Source organism: Thamnophis sirtalis, unplaced genomic scaffold (assembly GCF_051295495.1).
Source record: "Thamnophis sirtalis isolate CommonGarterSnake01/CBP01778 unplaced genomic scaffold, rThaSir2_p1.2 scaffold_2, whole genome shotgun sequence".
NCBI classification, from domain to species: domain Eukaryota; kingdom Metazoa; phylum Chordata; class Lepidosauria; order Squamata; family Natricidae; genus Thamnophis; species Thamnophis sirtalis.
Genome location: NW_028261382.1, coordinates 171,442,950 through 171,463,012, shown reverse-complemented (window position 1 = coordinate 171,463,012; position 20,063 = coordinate 171,442,950). Strand labels below are relative to the sequence as shown.

General features: G+C 39.4%; 1 protein-coding gene across 1 annotated transcript in view; it reads right to left on the bottom strand.

Moving 5' to 3' along the window:
- LOC148049272 (uncharacterized) overlaps positions 1 to 20,063 on the bottom strand; it is a 199,200-nt gene that overhangs the window by 106,664 nt on the left and 72,473 nt on the right. The window contains exons 8-9 of the mRNA XM_087703590.1: positions 5,137 to 5,391; positions 2,593 to 2,716 (exon numbers count right to left, since the gene is read on the bottom strand). Of these exons, the coding sequence (XP_087559716.1) occupies positions 2,593 to 2,716; positions 5,137 to 5,391 (379 nt within the window). The remainder of the gene's footprint in view (positions 1 to 2,592; positions 2,717 to 5,136; positions 5,392 to 20,063) is intronic.

Genomic DNA, 20,063 nt, shown 5'->3' with positions numbered 1-20,063 from the left:
CTGTTATTTAAGACCAGCCGTAAGTAAATTAAACAATGAAACATTTAGATATTCAGCCAAATGCATGGAAATGCAGGCCACTTCAGCTGACTGCTATCTGCAGTTTGGCGGTTCAATTTTCACCGGCTCAAGGTTGACTCAGCCTTCCATCCTTCCGAGGTGGGTGAAATGAGGACCCAGACTGTGGGGGCGATATGCTGACTCTGTAAACCACTTAGAGAGGGCTGAAAGCCCTGTGAAGCGGTATATAAGTCTAACTGCTATTGCTATTGCTATTTATAATAACTGACATTTTTTTCACTTTCCTTTTATAGATTGCTATATAATATGCTGTATAATCTCTTCTACATCTTCTTTCATTTCAGTTTCGGCAATAGTATTGTCTGCATATCTTTCTGCTAGTGTTTCAGCCTCCCATTGTCACCTCTCGCAATCATGCCATTCTTCAACTATTTTCTGTGGACCAGTTAATCAAATGAGGGACAATATGCAACCAGACTGGCACTATGGGTGATGTCATTCAGCATTACCTGGGGTTCACAGATTCCACACCCTGGAATTAATAACTATACTGAAGAGTAATGACCTCGGGAAATGAGGGATAGAGTTTTTCTTCCAATCAGAAACCCTAGATCCTCACTCATTCTGGCTGGAGAATTCTGGGCATTGAAGTCCAGACATCTTAAAATTGCCAAGATTGAGAGTAACTTAGAAATAAAACTGTGTTTTTCAAGCCAAGCTACACTTGGTAAAATCCCATATACTGATTAGTCTCTCATTATTAGAGTGTTTCAATGAGTCTTCTTAAGGCGCAGAATTCATTGTCATTTAGGTTCGTCTATTCTCTGGCTTGCATTTCAACATTAGCGTCACTTTAGCACAATTTTATGTTGTGTCCCAACCGAATAAATAGAGTATTTATACAACCTATCAGTTTGCTGCAGATCATAAATGTATTTGTTCTGTTGGAAAGAAAAAGCTGTAAGGTTTACCCCGTGTTTCCTAGTTCCCTAAGGTTTGCTCCTTTAATTGTAAATAGCCAGAAAGTCATCAAGCTAGCGTTTAATAAACTTTTAATTTGAAATGGATTACCACATGTTGTGTTTGTTTGCCCATTATTAAATCTCTTAGCAACGTATCACTAGAAGAAACAGCATACTGTAGCATTGAACTGATATATATTAGAAAACAAACCCACAGGGGATATTAACAGCTAATAATATCTTTAAAGAAAGCTCCAAGTAAATAAATAAATACAAATGATACAGAGAATTATTCTTAAGGATATCTGTTTTCAGACTGGGGGATGTAGAGTTTCAATTATTCAACTGTATATCCAGTAGGTTTGATTTTTTTTAAAAAAAAGCTAGAGATCTGAGCATATTCATTTAACAGAGCATAACTCATATATGATTCTTTGCATCTGCCCCTATGGTACAGTGGAAATATGCAATATCTATGTATATATTTTCAGGGAGGTATCATATTCAAATCAAGGATTTACAACAATCCATCTGTTAGATCAAGTCTACATAGAATGAAGAGTGGGACATATGCTGTCCTACTTCTTCGGTGGTTCCTAATACATTGTTTGGCACATTGGCACAGCATCTGGTAATTTAGAATGGTGTATCAATTGTAAGGTAATACATCTTGTAAAGGCATCTCAGAATCTTTAATATCCTTTTAAGGTTGAAATGGCATTTCATGATCCTTTAAAAAGTAGAGACTCTCCTTGCACATAGGTGCTAGTCATTTCCGACTCTAGGGGGCGGTGCTCACCTCCATTTGAAAGCCAAAGAGCCAGCGCTGTCCAAAGACATCTCCGTGGGGATGTGGCCGGAATAATTAAATGCCGAAGGAGCACGTTACACTGTTACCTTCCCACCAAAGGTGGTTCCTATTTTTCTACTTGCATTTTTACATGCTTTCGAATTGCTAGGTTGGCAGAAGCTGGAACGGGAGCTCACTCTGTTACGCGGTGCTAGGGATTTGAACCACTGAACTGCTGACCTTTCTGATCGACAAGCTCACCGCCTTAGCCACTGAGCCACTGCATCCCCAATTCAGGATCCTTAAGACATTTTAAAGTTTGCAGAGACATCTGAGAGGATATATCTAATATCAAAAACTCCTTCCTGCTCCTTGGAGTTTCAGAGGTCAGATATTTTTTTCCAATGTCAAGAATGTACTGGAGAAATACTTTGGATTTGCTAGATCCAACCCATCACCTGGACAAACATTTAACATAAGAAATACTCTGTGTTACCTCTAGCATTCATACTCTCCCCAAATAAAAGAGTGATAGGTTTTCCTGGCTTATGTCAGCAAGGCTTTAGATTTCAAAAGATTTATCACTTCCATAAATGATTAAAACAACAACAATTTGCTTCCATAACTGGATTCTTCCAGATGTGTTAAGGCAACAACACTTATAACCGTGGCATATAGGTAGAACAAGGCGGGGAAGACAACTGTACAATAAGATGTTGAATGTTTTTTTTTTAATTTAATGAATGCAAGCCAAAGAATATGTTAAAACAGTATCATGGTAGATAGGAATTTTATTTAGTCTGTCATTTCACGACCCACCTATGGTTTCTTTTGAAATCCCATCCTTCTCAGCAATACTTGAATATTGAAGAATTTTTGAAGATGACTGAAGGCCCACTTCATATTTATACTGTTCATTTGAATACCATGGAAGTTTAATTATCTGATAAGAGAAAACATTTTTGTATGAATAGGTCAGCCATATGCAAAATTATTCTGCTAATATTCTCAAAGGTTCAATCAAAAGGGTAAATCTAGGATTCTTTGGGAACTCCCACCACATGGGTCCACCAGTTATTAGTTATTTCTTAATTCCTGTAATTCTTGTCCTAAGTGCTCTCAGTGTGCAGCGCAATAATTTAAAAACACAACTGTCTATCAATTTGTGAATCCAAGGAGTCAATTATTCCCCACAGCCATAATCCTCAATGGGTCTCCTAAGCTGACTTTGAAGTTCAAATATGAAAGGAAATTTTAAGTCATACAGTTTTAAACATTACTTTATAGCTAAATATAGCCAATTCATATTTTTAACAGTTTAGTTTCTGAACAGAATTCCAGACTTTCTTTGTATAAAGATAGAGAAAAGTCTAGTTTCTTTTTTGTTTTTAATTTTTTTATATATTTTGAATACAAATAATACAAAATAATATAAAAAGAAAGAGAGAAGAAAAAAGTACAAATATTAGAGTGCACTCTCATCCCCTTGAGACCATTTTTATTACTTATATTTCTTTTTCTATAGCAACTAAAAATATACAATATATTCCAATTGTGCCCTTATTCCCTCTAAAACAACATATATTCTTGAGTAGGTTTATTCCCTTTGCCTTCCACCAACACTGTTTTTATAAAATCCCCCCATATTTCATTATAATTGTTTACTTTAATCATCAACTAGAGAGAAGTCTCGTTTCAAGGCATATCAATCTTTTTCTTCATTCATATCAATTTTACTTTATCCATATGTATTAAAATTATAGTAAGACAAGTAGAAAGAGAACCGGCAGTTAAACACAGATATAGCATTATTATTATACAATTGTATCATAACGGCCAGTTGTTTCGCCGGATTTGGCATTGGTTACTAGTCGGGCCCCACCCAGGGGCCTAGGACGTCGTAACGTATTTTCGTAATATGCGTGCAGTTCCAAGCAGTGCGGCTTTTTGCATTTGACTAATGGTGATTTTGTTAATTTTTAACTGTTTTAAATGTAATTCCAGTGCTTTGGGAATAGCACCCAGTGTGCCAATTACCACTGGAATTATCACTGCTGGTTTGTGCCATAGTCGTTGAATTTCGATTTTTAAGTCCTGGTATTTTGCGATTTTTTCATGTTCCTTCTCGGCGACCCTGCTATCACCTGGTATTGCGATATCTATGATTGTGACCTTATTTTTCTCAACCAGTGTGATGTCTGATGTATTATGCACCAGTATTTTATCTGTTTGTATATGGAAATCCCACAAGATCTTGACCATCTGATTTTCGGTGACTTTTTCAGGCTGATGTTCCCACCAGTTTGTTGCTGTTTTAATATTATAATTTTTGCACAAATTCCAATGGATCATTTGTGCTACTGAATTGTGCCGCAATTATTATTATTATTATACAATTGTATCACAGCGGCCAGTTGTTTCGCCGGATTTGGCATTGGTTACTAGTCGGGCCCCACCCAGGGGCCTAGGACGTCGTAACGTATTATTATTATTATTATTATTATTATTATTATTATTATTATTATTATTATTATTATTATTATTATTATGTTAATCTTTGGTGAGATTCACAGCCTTTGGGGCTGGTTGGTAGCTCAACAGCTCGAGTCCTAACCAAGGACCTAGGAACTGTTAAGGTAACGTCAGAGGATATAAGCTGTTCCAAGTAGGGTGGTTTTTTGTAGAATCAGAATGTTCAAGTCTGATAACTTTAAAATTTCCAAATAGTGAGGTAGCCCTTTGGGTATTGCTCCAAGGGCTCCAATTACAATCAGGACAACACATGATTTCTTTTTCCACAGTCGCTCAACTTCAATTTGCAAGTCCCAGTACTTTGTGATTTTTTTTCTTGCTGTTTATCTTCAATTCATATGAACCATACTTTTTTCTTTTCAACTATTGTTATGTCAGGCATGTTGCGGGCCAAGTGCCTGTAAGTCTGAATTCTGAAGTCCCACAAGATCTTGACTTTCTCATTCTCTAAAAACCCCTGAACCTAATGATCCCAGTGGTTTTTGTTGTACTCAAATCCAAACGTTTGGCACAATTAGTAGTAGTATGTTTCACATTGTTTTTGGAAGAAGATAAGTAAGGAGAAATAAAGAATTAATTAAATATTAGAAGGTTTAAGTGCAAGTAATGGAATACAGGTGAATAATAAATCCAGAATATCATAAAGATGACTATATTTTAGAGTATCCCTAGAGACTTATAATGTCATATTATCTACTTTCTAAACAGCCAATGAATGGTCCTATTGAGCTTTAAGTAAAAATGTTTGATTAACACAGTGTAAATCATTAGCAAAAATTCATGAACAATATATTAAATTAAGATGTAGCACTTTAAAGACATTACACCTACCTGAAAATAAAGATTGCATAGCCAATGATCCAAATCAGAAGAAATCAACTTTTCAATTTTTTGAAATCTATCAATTCTTGAATCATAATGACCTCTGAGAAGAGGACACTTAAACTTCCCATCCACGATGTCCAAATTATTATTACATAAAGGAAAAACTCCCCAGCCCACAACTCTGTCAGAAGTTCCTTTAAGAAGAAACAGCTCAAAGAGAATTATCTCTTCAGGCTTCCCATTCTCTCTAACTGGAACATCCTAAGAGATAAAAGAAAAATCACCAATATACTTCACCAGCATCATTTCAAAAAAGTTTAACACAATTACATGTATCACAATATTAAGCCTGAGATAGGTGCTGAATATTTTAAAAAGAGATATATTCTTCCACAAGCCATGTCCTTGCAAGAATTATAATTTACAGCATTCTAATTTTATTTGCAATTCTGCTATTTCCTTAACACTAAATTCTCTGTATAGTTCAAATGTAACTACAAATAATAAATCAATTGATGTTTTATTTTCCTTCTCATTCATAGAATCCTTACATTGTTGTATATATTTGCATATTGTTAAGTCCGCCTGGGGATAACCAACTTTCAAAATTTTTGCAAGCTTTACTTTTCACCATTGGCTTCTCTATGTATAATCCAGAGATTACCCATTTTTCATGGTATTTTTATGATGAACTCATGGGTCATGTTATCCATAGATAGACTTATGTGCAATTATATATATTTTTAAAGTATGACTTTATATATTCGTGGATAAATCCACTACCAATAACCCAAACAAAATGTTGGGTGCATATTAGCACCTAAATTTTTCATCTTATTCACAAGTGTATATGGCGCTTCTCTCTTTTTCTCTCCTTCAAAATGTTTATGCCATGGGTAGTTTGAGCAACACAATGCAAAACCTGGAAACAAAGGAGTTACAATATACAGCCATATATGGTTAAACCATAAGGCAATTTCATGCAAATAGAAGCTGCTTGTCATCTTCCATGGTGCTCTACATGGGGCAGCCTTTGAAGAGTATTCGGAGACTACAACTCGTCCAGAATGCAGCCGTGCGAGCGATTGTGGGTGCACCTCGGTACACCCACGTTACACCTATCCTCCGCGAGCTGCACTGGTTACCAATCGGTCTCCGGATACGCTTCAAGGTGCTAGTCGTAACTTATAAAGCCCTTCATGGTATTGGACCTGGGTACTTGAGAGACCGCCTGCTGCCAATTACCTCCCACAGACCCGTTAGATCGCACAGGGTCGGCCTCCTCCGGGTTCCGTCTACCAGCCAATGCCATCTGGATACCACCCGGGGGAGGGCCTTCTCTGTTGCAGCTCCGGCCCTTTGGAATGAACTCCCCACGGAGATTCGGACCCTCACCTCTCTCCAGGCCTTCCGGAAAGCCATCAAAACCTGGCTGTGCTGGCAGGCCTGGGGTTGATGAGTTTCCCTCCCCTCTCGACTTGTATGGCTGTATGACTCTTGTGTATTTTAATTATGTGTATTGTGTTTGTATCCCCTTTCCCCTTTTGAGTTGTTCGCCGCCCTGAGTCCCTCCCGGAGAAGGGCGGCATACAAATAAATTAAATCTTAATCTTAAATCTTAATCTTAATGTTAAGGAATATTCTGTGGTTATGCAAAAGCATGTGCATGATCCAAGGCTTTTTCATTTGGGTAAATTACACAGACAGAAGTCTCCGCCCTATTCATACATGTGTACAACATCGTAGCTCGTACATAAAAGAGACAGGGCTTACATCGCATTGATGCAACCTGATCTCAACATTTGTCCCCCTGATGATCTCACCTGGCATCCGTGGCTATATTAGTGCAAGAACTAGTGAGACTACCCAGTGATGGGATGGTTGAGGTTCATCAAACTTCCCACCATTTTTCTTCTTCTTTACTTTGTCTTTTAGCACTTTGGGTGTTGAATGGGAACCAAACAAAACTTTGGTTCTTGCACTTCTCTTGTCTTCAACCATTGTCATTTGATGCTGCTGTAACATGTATTTGATGTTGTCTTTCCATTTTCTTCTGGGTCTGTCTCAGGGGTGGGTTCCTACCAGTTCGCACCTATTCGGTAGAACCGGTTCGTCAAACCTACCGAACCGGTTAGAAGAAATTCCACCAGTGGACCCGGAAAGCAGGCCACACCTACAGAAGAGGTTCCAAAAAAATTTGAAACCCACCACTGGTCCTTGGATATGATTATTCTACACTATCATGCTCATATTTATAAAACTCAGTGCCTCTGGGAAAGGTAAGGATGACTACTGCGTTTGTGGTGCAATCAGAACATTGCGTGTGTTGAAGTTGTTTTAACGCAAACCAAAGATGCCTTTTAAAAAACAAGTTGACATCATATTCTTATGCATGCCAGTGCTGTGTGTGAGGTAATTTAAGATGGTTCTGACAAGTGTCGTCGGCATCTTCATATCCGGTCACATGGGCGGCAAGCCACTCCCATCCAGTCACATGGGCGGCAAGCCACTCCCACAAAGGAGGCCACACCCACAGAGTAGGTTCGAACAATTTTTGAAACCCACCACTGGTCTGTCTCATGCTCTTTGACCTTCTCTTTTTATCTATGCCTTATGGAATCCTTAAACATTCTCTCCAGATGGCAAGCCATTTTATTTACTGTCTTTGTACGCAGTTTAATATTGGTTTCTATTCCATTTCTTTGCTTTATAATCTCATTCCTAATTTTATTCCCTTCTAGTCACTCCAGAAGCTTTCCTCAAACATCTCATTTCCATAATAACTAACTTTCATTTATGTGTTATTGTAAGTGTCCATGTTTGGCACTGGTAACATAAAGTGGATATGAATATGCTTTGTATGAGATGCTTCTTCGTAGTAATCTGTTCTGCCTTTTATTGTAGGAGTGGAGTTAGCTGTCCATTCTTCAGTAAACCTTGTAAATGTTGTTCCTAAATATTTCAACTCTGATACTTGTTTTATGCTTGTTCCCTCTATTATCATGTTTAGGGTGTACTTTTCTCTTTTGATTACCATTACTCTGTTCTTTCTTTACTAATTCTTTATTAATTACTATTTCACACATTATTTGCCTTAAATTCTTGGTTCATGGACATGAGATATTGTTCCAGTTATTGTTGTTACCACCATTTCTGACCATTTAACTTAAGCATATTACATAAATCTGACGTCAACCTTATAGATGGCACAGATTTTTAAAAAGGCGCCATGCAGAACTAAAACTACTGTACTTTATTAGAATAGAACAAATTTAAATTATATTAAAACTAACAGTTTTTTTAAAAAATAACAGAATCTTTCCAGTGTGAATGTGCCAGCCTTCATCCTGCTTTTATATACATGAGAATTGGAGGGGAAGGCTCTCTGAGGCATTTTTGCAAATTACTTTCTTGGCCCAGGCTCAAATTTTGTTTATCTGATTGCTGTCTTGGGAGCAGGTCTTCTCCTTGTCCTTGAAGGCCTTCTTTACTAAAGCAGATTATCATTAAACATAATGTCTTTTATTTGTGGGGGAGCATCGTTCACAGAATATTATGTGAATGTAGGAAATGTGTTTCGTTAAGCCAACCAAATTATATAAAAAGCAAGGGAGTTGCATGAATGAAGGTTTCTATACCAAGAAGCCCACCACAATCCTTCATTAAAATAATTCCTTCTTTTAAATATAACCCTATAAGATATTTTCGACATTTCTCCTTTCTAAAGAGAACCATGAATCACCTAAAGCAAATTTAAAGAACAGAAGCAAGGGGGGAAAAAAACCAATAACAGAATAGTAGTGGGATGAACAAAACAAGAAAGGGAAGAATTCGGAATCAGTTTAAGCCTTCAGATTCAGAAGTGGATTTGAGGAGACATACATAGGTCCAGGTGGAATCAGCTGATTGGAAGGCTGATCTAAGCAGGTTTCCAAACTTAGCAACGTATGATATATTGAAAAAATGCAACGGCAGTTAAGCTATCTAGTAGAAAGAAAGCAAGAGTGATTTGTTAAATTGGTAGTAACAGTTCTTACAAAAGAAGCAGAGTACTCTGGTCTTTTACCTCATAAAATCCTATAGTTGCAAATATACTTTAACTTACTGTATATGCAATTTTGTGTATACACATTTTTGAAAAACCCTGCAAAGTTTGGCAAAGTGGAAAATTCACAAATTGCAATTTTCTGGTTTTAAGGCACATAAGTTTGATAAGTCAGCATCAAAGTGATGACACTTGTTTTTCCCATCCGTACACAAAAGTTACACGCCATATTATGCTCGCAAAGAATGGCAAGAATGGGACACAGTACACAGAACTGGTACTTGAGGCCGTATCCCATATGATCCAACATGTCATGCTCTGGAAAGCATTCCTATGTGAATTTGTCCAAAAATTAGATGCCATTAGCAGAAGCCATGAACTTGCAAACATGTGGCCTTTCATTCAATTATTGCCTCTCCTGTATTTTAGCTTCATTGTCTCCCCCACCAAACTATCTAATTCTTAGTTTTTATTTAGAAAATTAATATGCCACCCACTCCGTTAATAGCTCTGGTTGACTTATAAAGGAAGAATAAGAATTCCCATAAAAACAATATAAAATGCATAACAGATGGAGAAGTTTTTTAGAACAAAAACAAATTCAAACGTTAGCCTTACAAAGCCTGGATAATTAGGTATGGGGGCTGCAACTGCAGTGTGAAGTCAGTTTGCTTAGAATCCAGTGAGATTATTTTTCTCTCTTCACAATGTAGGCCTCACAATGGAGAAAGCCAAATTGGTCATCGGATAATACATGTAGCCATGGCAGGATCTATAAAAGGATGTGAGTAGATTGAATGGTAGACAAACCTGTAAGGCTTTATTTGCACATCTTGTGTTCAAAACAGTGGTGGGTTTCAAAAATTGTTCGAACCTACTCTGTGGGTGTGGCCTCCTTTGTGGGAGTGGCTTGCCACCCATGTGACCGGATGGGAGTGGCTTGCCGCCCATGTGACCGGATATGAAGATGCCGACAACACTTGTCAGAACCACCTTAAATTACCCCACACACATCACTGGCATGCATAAGAATATGATGTAAACTTGTTTTTTAAAAGGCATCTTTGGTTTGCGTTAAAACAACTTCAACACACGCAATGTTCTGATTGCACCACAAACGCAGTAGTCATCCTTACCTTTCCCAGAGGCACTGAGTTTTATAAATATGAGCATGATAGTGTAGAATAATCATATCCAAGGACCAGGGGTGGGTTTCAAAAATTTTTGGAACCTCTTCTGTAGGTGTGGCCTGCTTTCCGGGTCCACTGGTGGAACCTCTTCTAACCGGTTCGGTAGATTTGACGAACCGGTTCTACCGAATAGGTGCGAACTGGTAGGAACCCAGCTCCGCACCAGATCTTAGCTTTTCTACTACAACAAATGCTCCCATCAAATTTGCCAGAAAGATGTCTGACAGTGTATAATATGATTGTACCCTCTTTCACCAGGGCCAAGCCATGAAACTGATCCAGACAAATGTTTGTTGGCAATGCAGTAGGCAGATACTGCAATATGATATCAAGCCAAGCATGAATCCAAACACTGGTTTTCTTTTTTTTTTTAGAAGCAGATAAACCATTTGAATTAACTCAAATGGCTGCTTTATGATAAAGTTTTCTTGTTTTTGTGCCTTTGTGTCAAAATTGGCTCCTAGCGCCTGCTTTGACTAGCTTTTTCAGAAATGGTTTACCATTTCCTGCTTCCTAGGGCTAAGAGAAAGTAACTGGCCCAAGGTGACCCAGATGGATTAGAATTTGTGGCCTGCTGGTTTCTAGGCTGGTGCCTTAATCACTACACCAAGCTGATCCTCCCATATGTTTATTCATGTTTAAAAGATTTTAAAAGTTCTACAGCAACTGAGAATAAAAAGAAAGAATTCGTGTCCTGTTTTCTTGCGCTCTGTAGTGCTCTATTTAATTGAATTAAAACACAGCCAGCTAAAATCATCTCTTGATACTTTTTTCAGAAATCAACCGCAGTATATTAGTTTTGTTGTCATATATTTTACTTCCCCATATGGCGCTGCCATTTCAGCATCAATACTCAAGAGAGTGAATGAGATCTATTTGAATGTTTCAAATTAGCAGGTTCAGTTTAGGGATTTTTTTTTCTCTCTAAAATATGCTACCAAAAAAGTTCAACTCGCTCTTGGGTTTATCGCCGTTTTTAAAACGCGAGATAAATCTTTACTTTACTTCTTTGGTTTTTTTTTCCCTAGAGTTGAACTTTGGAGAATACTGCGGAGAGCCCATTACTTTTACAATCCCAAAATGACAAAGCCCCAGTAGATATAAAGATGTGATTTTGAACATCTGCTGTTCAATTAGATCAGCATCTACCAAATCCCAAATCAATACAGCATAATAGTGCAATCAAATTCCAATATTACTGGATTTATAGCTAGTTTCCTCCCTCCCAAATAACAACAAAGTAATGTTTTAGTCATTCAAGTAAAGATTTTTTTAGTAAAAATCTAGCTTCCTCCGATACCATTTTCTGCTTCAGTAAAATACAAATGAATGACTAAGACATTGTAGCTATCATTTCAGCTACCATAAACACTGAAAATTACATTACATTTAAAATTAAAACTGTAAAGAAAGTTGTTGATGAGCAACAAAATGTAAGGGAATCATGAGAAACACCAAAACCAAGAAAAACAGTGACAGCTATACAGTATATATCTCCCACAATAATGGAGCTGAAAGAGTGATATATGCACAGCATATCACCAATGTTTTATTCTTCATTGTTGCATTGAAAGTAGTGGTGGGATTCAGCCAGTCCGCACCTATTTGGGAGAACCGGTTGTTAACTTTTTAAGCAGTTCGGAGAACTGGTTGTTGGAAGAAATCTCCTTTTGTTTTTTTCCACTTTACAGGGCTAATCCTGTAAGGAAGGCAGGAAGGAAACATTCTGGTTTTATTTCTAGCCTAATCTTTATTGACCTGCTTACAGAAACTGCCTCTCCTGTTAACCCTTATTACATTGTAACAGCTAAGGCGAAGCACCCATTGATGGGAGTGACGTTGAGTTGGCAATGGCCACCAGTCACATGACCACTGAGCCACGCCCACCCAGCCATTCATTAGGGCAGAGAACCGGTTGTTAAATTATTTGAATCCCACCACTGAAAGTAGTGCACTAACCTACTAAATTAGAGGTGGAGAACTATGGCCCCTTTATGACTTGTGGACTTCAACTCCCAGATTCCTGAGCCAGCATGTCCACAAGGAGTGCCGGATTTTCCTATAGGCTAACTAGGCTTCAGCCTAGGGCCTCAAGATCAAGAGGGGCCTACATTCAAATTGTTAGCAAAATTAAAATTACACTATTCTAAAAACAGTGAACACTAAAACACTGAACCGAAAATAAGGAGAAATTCTACGCATATGACTAATACACAAACATAAAAATGTATTGGTTAAGATCGTTCCAGCGTCGCAGCAGTTGGGGAGCCCGCCCACGTTCCCGGCACCGGCAGTGGGGCAAGAGGCACGGCCACTCCCAGTAGCCGCCCCATCAACGCAGAGCCCACCAGCGGCCAGGCAGGTGAGGGCGAGGGGGCCGAGCCGGGCAGTTGAGCGCAGCATGGGAGGCGGCTGGCCTCGCTGCCTTTGCCGCAGAGCAGAGCCGCCCTCGGTTGGGAGGCCAGCTATATATATTGATATATATTGATATATATCACAGTAATGATGTATTTTATTGTCTCTCATGCAATTTACAAACTTAAAAATGGGAGGTAAAAGGGCCTCATAAGTGGAATAGCCTAGGGCCTCTTTTCATCTAAATCCGGCCCTGTCCACAAGTCATAAAGCAATAGCAATAGCAGTAGACTTATATACCGCTTCATAGGGCTTTCAGCCCTCTCTAAGCGGTTTACAGAGAGTCAGCATATTGCCCCCAACAATCCGGGTCCTCATTTTACCCACCTCGGAAGGATGGAAGGCTGAGTCAACCCTGAGCCGGTGAGATTTGAACCGCTGAACTGCTGATCTAGCAGTAGCCTGCAGTGCTGCATTTAACCACTGCGCCACCTCGGCTCTAAAGGGCCACAGCATGGTACCAAAGCATGGTACATTCCCCATACTGCCATGGAATCTGGTACAGTTGCAGCATCTCTTCTCCCAAACGTCTTCTACATTATCAGGTTCTACACAGAACCCCTTTTTCCTACACATATATTTTGGCAAAAATAGAAATTGTTTGCTTATCTGCCATACTATTGTGGTTTGATTTGGCTTGGATACAGCTGCAAGTGTAAAGGAAAAGTCAAGTTCATAAAAACATCCAAGAATGGATACCTTGTGTAATAGCTATAAATCTCAAGGGCACCTCCAGATCCCTATTAGCAATAGCAGTTAGACTTATATACCGCTTCATAGGGCTTTCAGCCCTCTTTACAGAGTCAGCATATCGCCCCCACAGTCCGGGTCCTCATTTCACCCACCTCGGAAGGATGGAAGGCTAAGTCAACCTTGAGCCGGTGAGATTTGAACCACTGAACTGCAGATAACAGTCAGCTGAAGTGGCCTGCAGTACTGCACCCTAACCACTGCGCCACCTCGGCTCTATTGCTTTAGTCTTATCATCGATTCAGGTGCCAAAAGGGCATTTGACATAATTTCATAAGAAGTGCAAAGGAACTAGGCAAGGGCAGTATAAAACATGCCACTTGTCTTTCTAGATACAGGAAAATAATTGTTACATTTTGTGCATCTGGGGTCAATTGGCTCTACACATCTGCTACCAATATTTATTTATTCTTCTTCTATGAACAGGAAGGAATAAGGAGAGTGAGGTGTGACTGTCGTTAACCTTCACTAAATTATTTTCATCATATCACTTGGTTTCTTCTGAACTTTTATATCTGAACCGTAGGTTTGCAAGCCTGGTTTCATTGAGGAGAAAGCTGAAGAAAGAGGACAAACTCAAAACAATATTTTTCTAAGTAGAACATATGAAACAAATTAAAAGTCTTAAAAGATCTTATTAGGAATTATGTCGGTGAAATACAAAAAAGAAATCCAGTATTTAATACTATATACTTAACAGCGGCAAGGATTGCCTTTGCCCAGAAATGGAAAAATAAATTAATCCCAAATGAAGATGAAATAATAAGAAAGGTTATGGACTGGGCCGAAATGGACAAACTAACTAAAGAAATCCAGGGAAAAGAAGAATCAGAATTCTACCAGATATGGGATAAATGGTATAGGTGGATGGAGGAAAGAAACAAAAATCAATGAAGGAATATAATAAAACTCAAAAATAATAGTTATGAGTAAAATAAAGAGGGTTAAGAATGGTGAAATCCAAATGAAATATGTTTATGTTTATGTTTATTAACATTTATAGGCCGCCCTTTTCCCTGAGGGGACTCAGGGCGGCTCACATAAAATCAGGAGGGGGAATACAAACAATGACGTAGACACATATAAGTAAAAATAATGAGCAACATTCATTCATCATTCGGGAGGGGCGGCTATCTTTGTCCCCAGGCCTGACGGGCTAGCCAGGTCTTAAGGGCTATGCGGAAGGCCTGGACGGTGGTGAGAGTACGAATCTCCACGGGGAGCTCGTTCCAAAGGGTCGGAGCTACTACTGAAAAGGCCCTCCTCCTTGTAGTTGCCAGCCGGCACTGGCTGGCCGATGGAATTCGGAGGAGGCCCAATCTATGAGATCTAATTGGTCGCAGGGAGGTAATTGGCAGAAGGCGGTCTCTCAAGTACGCAGATCCACTACCATGCAGGGCTTTATGGGTGACTAGTAGCACCTTGAAGCGCACCCGGAGATCGACAGGTAGCCAGCGCAGCTCGCGGAGGATAGGTGTTATGTGGTATAAATACAATAGAAGGGGAAATAATATAAGGTGAGCGGTATCGATTGATGATTGATCCTGTTCGTTCCTATTCGTATTGTATTGTGTAAATGTGGTGTACGTCTAATTTGTGTGTGTGTGTACTTTACATGTTTGTTAATACAAATCTGGTCTCAGGGCCTGCTGTGGTGCTGTGGTTCTCATTGGCCGGGTGGTGTCAGGTCAGGTTGACCTCTCTCTTTTGAGTCCGGTTGCTTTCTCATGTCGTTGGCGTACAGCCCGCTGCCGACTTTTGTTGCTACTCAGAACCACTCAGAGAGTCGGTTTGGGATGTCACAGTATGCGGTTTCCTGGGAAATTTGCTTGTCCAGGCTTGTTCCGAAAAAAATACACCAGCAGTGGCTCTGGTAAAGGGGGGAGCCTTTTTATGACCCTCCTAAATTCACGGATGTGCTCTTTGATGGGGCAGCCCCTTTTCTGCATATGGGTCCTCCTCCACCTCCTCAAATCTATCCTGTAGCAGTTGCAGGAAGTCATCTATGTCTTGCAGTTGGGGGGGGGCTCTCCTCTTGTGGAGGGCTGCTAACCATTCCCTTGCTTCTCCCTCTAGCCCCTCTGTGATGATATTCACCATGGCTCTAGGGGATGGATAGAGATGCCCATAGCATTCTAGGTGGATATCAGCTGAATTGAGGAATAGAGTTAGCTGGTCTGAGTCCCCGTCAAACTTTCCCCTGAATTGGGGCGGGGTCATTCAGCCCTACTCCTCCAACCTCCTGTCAGCCTCTGTATGCTTGTGCCTGATATGGCTGTCTGTCTTTCTCACCTCTAGTTTGGAGGGAGGGAGGGGTTTGTCTGCCCTGGGCAGCCTGCCTGCTGCATGGGAGAGGCACTGGTTGCAGTTTCGGGCTCCTTCTCCTCCTATTGGGTGGAGGAGGGGGGCTGCTTTCCAGTTTGCATCTCTTCCCCTGAACAGGATCAGATTGCTATTGCTACTTCTGATTGCACAATGGGGCTTCCCTTTGCTGTCTCTGCAGCCCCAGTCATATCTATTCTCAGGGATCCTCCAACTTTACGATATAGAATAGAAAGAAAAAGGAAGCAGATTCCACTCTGGAGCCAGATGTCATTTTGCCACATGAATTACATCATTGGATATATAACCAGTTATGCACAATATATTTGGAGGCAAGCTGTGATAAAGTTGTAGCTCTTGTCTCCCAAGGTATATTTTCTACTCGCTGCTTCCCAATGAGAAATCAGAGATGCTTGTGATAATCTGAAGAATTACCTAAGCAGCTTCAGGCTAATACAACCTAATTCTTTCTTAACAGCTCTTTTGCAATTCATCACTTCACTATACAGAAGTCGGCGGCTGCTTCCTGGTTCAGACACAGATGATTCCAGCCATTTAGTTTTTTATGCAGCAATCACATTTTATTTGTAAACTGTCACTGCTTTAGGTGATTCTAGTTTAAGAATCCCATCTACTTAACCTTTATTTTTTTTCCAAAGGGGTGGGGGGATTGTCAGGTGGGTGGAGCAGGCTTAAATGTTTCTTATCTTGAAAAGTGCATTTGTTTACTAGCAGGTGCATCTATAGCATTTCGAATGCTGGGCTTAGTATGCACTGAGGAATTCCCTACCTATGAAGTGTGCTAAAGTGTAGCAATAGCAGTTAGACTTATATACCGCTTCATAGGGCTTTCAGCCCTCTCTAAGCGGTTTACAGAGTCAGCATATCGCCCCCAACAACAATCTGGGTCCTCATTTTACCCACCTCGGAAGGATGGAAGGCTGAGTCAACCCTGAGCCGGTGAGATTTGAACCGCTGAACTGCTGATCTAGCAGTAGCCTGCAGTGCTGCATTTAACCACTGCGCCAGCATAATAGTAATAATAAGTAAGGCAAAAAAAAAAAGTCTGGATAGTGTGCAGGGTAGCATCTGTAGATAGCAGAGTAGAAGAGAAAGATTTGGAGAAAAATAGAAAAAAAATACAAAAAGGAGAAGGGGAAGAGGAGGGAGGGGAGGAGGAGGAGGAGGAGGAAGAAGAAGAAGGAGGAGGAGGAAGAAGAAGGAGGAGGAGGAGGAGGAAGAGGAGGAGGAGGAGGAAGAAGAAGAGGAGGAGGAGGAGGAGGAGGAGGAAGAGGTGGAGGAGGAGGAGGAGGAGGAGGAGGAGGAGGAGGAGGAGGAGAAGAAGAAGAAGAAGAAGAAGAAGAAGAAGAAGAAGAAGAAGAAGAAGAAGAAAGAAGAGGAGGAGGAGGAGAAAAGGAGGAGAAGGAGGAGAGGAAAGGAGGAGGAGGAGGAGAAGGAGAAGGAGAAGGAGGAGGAGGAGGAGAAGAAGAAGGAGGAGGAGGAAGAGGAGGAGGAGGAGGAGGAAGAGGAGAAGAAGAAGAAGAAGAAGAAGAAGAAGAAGAAAGAAGAGGAGGAGGAGGAGGAGGAGGAGGAGGAGGAGGAGAAGGAGAAGGAGGAGGAGGAGGAGAAGAAGAAGAAGAAGAAGAAGAAGAAGAAGAAGAAGAAGAAGAAGAAGAAGAAGAAGAAGAAGAAGAAGAAGAAGAAGAAGAAGAAGAAGAGCAGGAGCTTTTGGGTGCAAACCTAAAACAATTGGCGAACCAATTCAACAGACATTATCATTATCAATCTACTTTATTATTTCTATCACCACTGCAAAAAGTAGCTTTACTTAAACAGTTTACATCTTATGACGATGCCATTAATATTATTAAACAATGACACCTGCCTATCCTAAGTCTTTGGGAAGGACAGGAGGACAAAAATATCAAACCCATCTAAACATCTGGCTGACTTTGTAACCAACCATAACAAAAAAGTTTTTTTCCCCCCGTTAGCCTACCTATTAATACTTTATTTGTTGCTGTTAAAAATATCCTAGTCAGATGCTGACTCAGAAAAACAGAGGCTTAGGAAATGATGGTGTCATCATATTTTAGAATTGATACCTTAGGTGATGTTAAATAGTTTTTGATATACGTAGCTTTCAGGAAGGACTTCAGGGGGAAAATTGAGGGTGTGACTATTAAGGACAATGATATTATGAGATATTTCTCATACCAATCTCGTTCAGAATATTACCAAGAAACGGCATGATATGGATTTAGGAAAGCCTTACATTAAAAATAAATTTATATTTTACAGTAAAATTGTTCACGCTCCTCTCCAATTCCTTTCTAGGCCAAAAAAATGTTGTGCTTATTATTTTGATAGCTATAATTTAAAATTGGGGCCAGCATCAACTCAATGACTGGATGATAAGTGTCTTGAAACTTCAAGAGAAGCCACTAAATTTTTCACAGCATTTGGGTGTCATTTTTGATATAATAAAAATATGGTGCCCTTTTAATAATGAATAATACATTATTCCCACAGTTTGATTTACATGCATGGATTAAATGTCATGTTTGAAAAGGTGCTGTTTTATGCTTCCTGAATTTCCCTTAAGTAAAGCCAAGTAGCGCCCGGCGAAATCTAGCAAACTTCCTGCTTCGCCAGGATGACACAAAGTGTAATAGTATCTCTAGACTTGAACATCTATATGAATCTCTTCCAATCAGTGTCTATATATTCTGAATGGCCAAATTTCTGAGTGCGTTTTTAATGAATGAGAGGACCACACTAGATATTATTTTCAACTAGGCAGTTTTATTTAAATATTAAATATAAGAATTTAGGTTGCTTGTAGTATTCCTATTTGTCACATGGAAGTAAAGGTAAAGGTTCCCCTCGCACATATGTGCTAGTCGTTCCTGACTCTAGGGGGCAGTGCTCATCTCCGTTTCAAAGCCGAAGATCCAGCGCTGTCTGAAGACGTCTCCATGGTCATGTGGCCGGCATGACTAAATACTGAAGGCACATGGAATGCTGTTCCCTTCCCACCAAAGGTGGTTCCTATTTTTCTACTTGCATTTTTACATGCTCTCGAACTGCTAGGTTGGCAGAAGCTGGGACAAGTAACGGGAGCTCACTCCGTTATGTGGCGCTAGGGATTCGAACCACTGAACTACCAACCTTTCTGATCAACAAACTCAGCATCTTAGCTACTGTGCCACCGCATCCAGTGGTGGGATTCAGCCAGTTTGCATCACTTCGGGAGAACCAATTGTTGAGTTTCTGAGCAGTTTGGTGAACTGGCTGTTGGAAGAAATCATTAGGGCAGAGAACCGGTTGTTAAATTATTTGAATCCCACTACTGACCGCATCCCTTTCATTAGTCACATTAATTGCATATATATTGATGCTGATGTTGAATAATATTATTGTTCTGTATTTTTATTGGGGAATTTTTTATTTTTTTAATGCAGCATCATTGTGTTTAATTTTAGGAAGAATATATTTGTCAATATATTCAACCTTTTCAATTTTTATTGACGTAATGGCAGATAGCTACGATCTTCAATATGTAACCCAGTTTGCATGGCATTAGTGAAATAAATATCCATATAGCCTAAGCACTGTAGCAGACTATGACTAATAGGAATAAGAAGAATTTGAGAATAAGAGCCATTTTACTTACTTGAAACTATATTATATCTATACACACTCATACGCATACATACTCACAAATACTCTGTGGAGTAGTAAAGTAGTAAAGTTTCTGCTTATAAGCTAAATGAAAAACTCTTGAGATTGTTGCCCCCCACCTCTCTGAATAAAACAATTCAATAATGACACCATCAGCAACTTCTCTTTTTCCAAGTGTTTATCTATTTGGCATTTTGCTCAAAAAACTTTGCTCTTTTTCACAAGTAGAGATCCACGAAGCTTAAAACAGAAAAAGATCTATACTTCCATATACTATTTATCTACAGTTACTTACTCATTTATTATTATTCTAAATCTCCTTTATCCAAATCATGTTACATAGATGACAAGCTGCATAGATTTTTTAAGAAGCAAGCAAAAATCTAAATGTCTCTGACAACGCTGCATAATCTAGGGTTTAATATATCCGGTAATTTTGGAATACTGTAATAAACATATTACTTGCTTATTTGCTATATAATGCTATATATGTGCCCAAAAGTGACTGAAATAATTTCTATGTTATA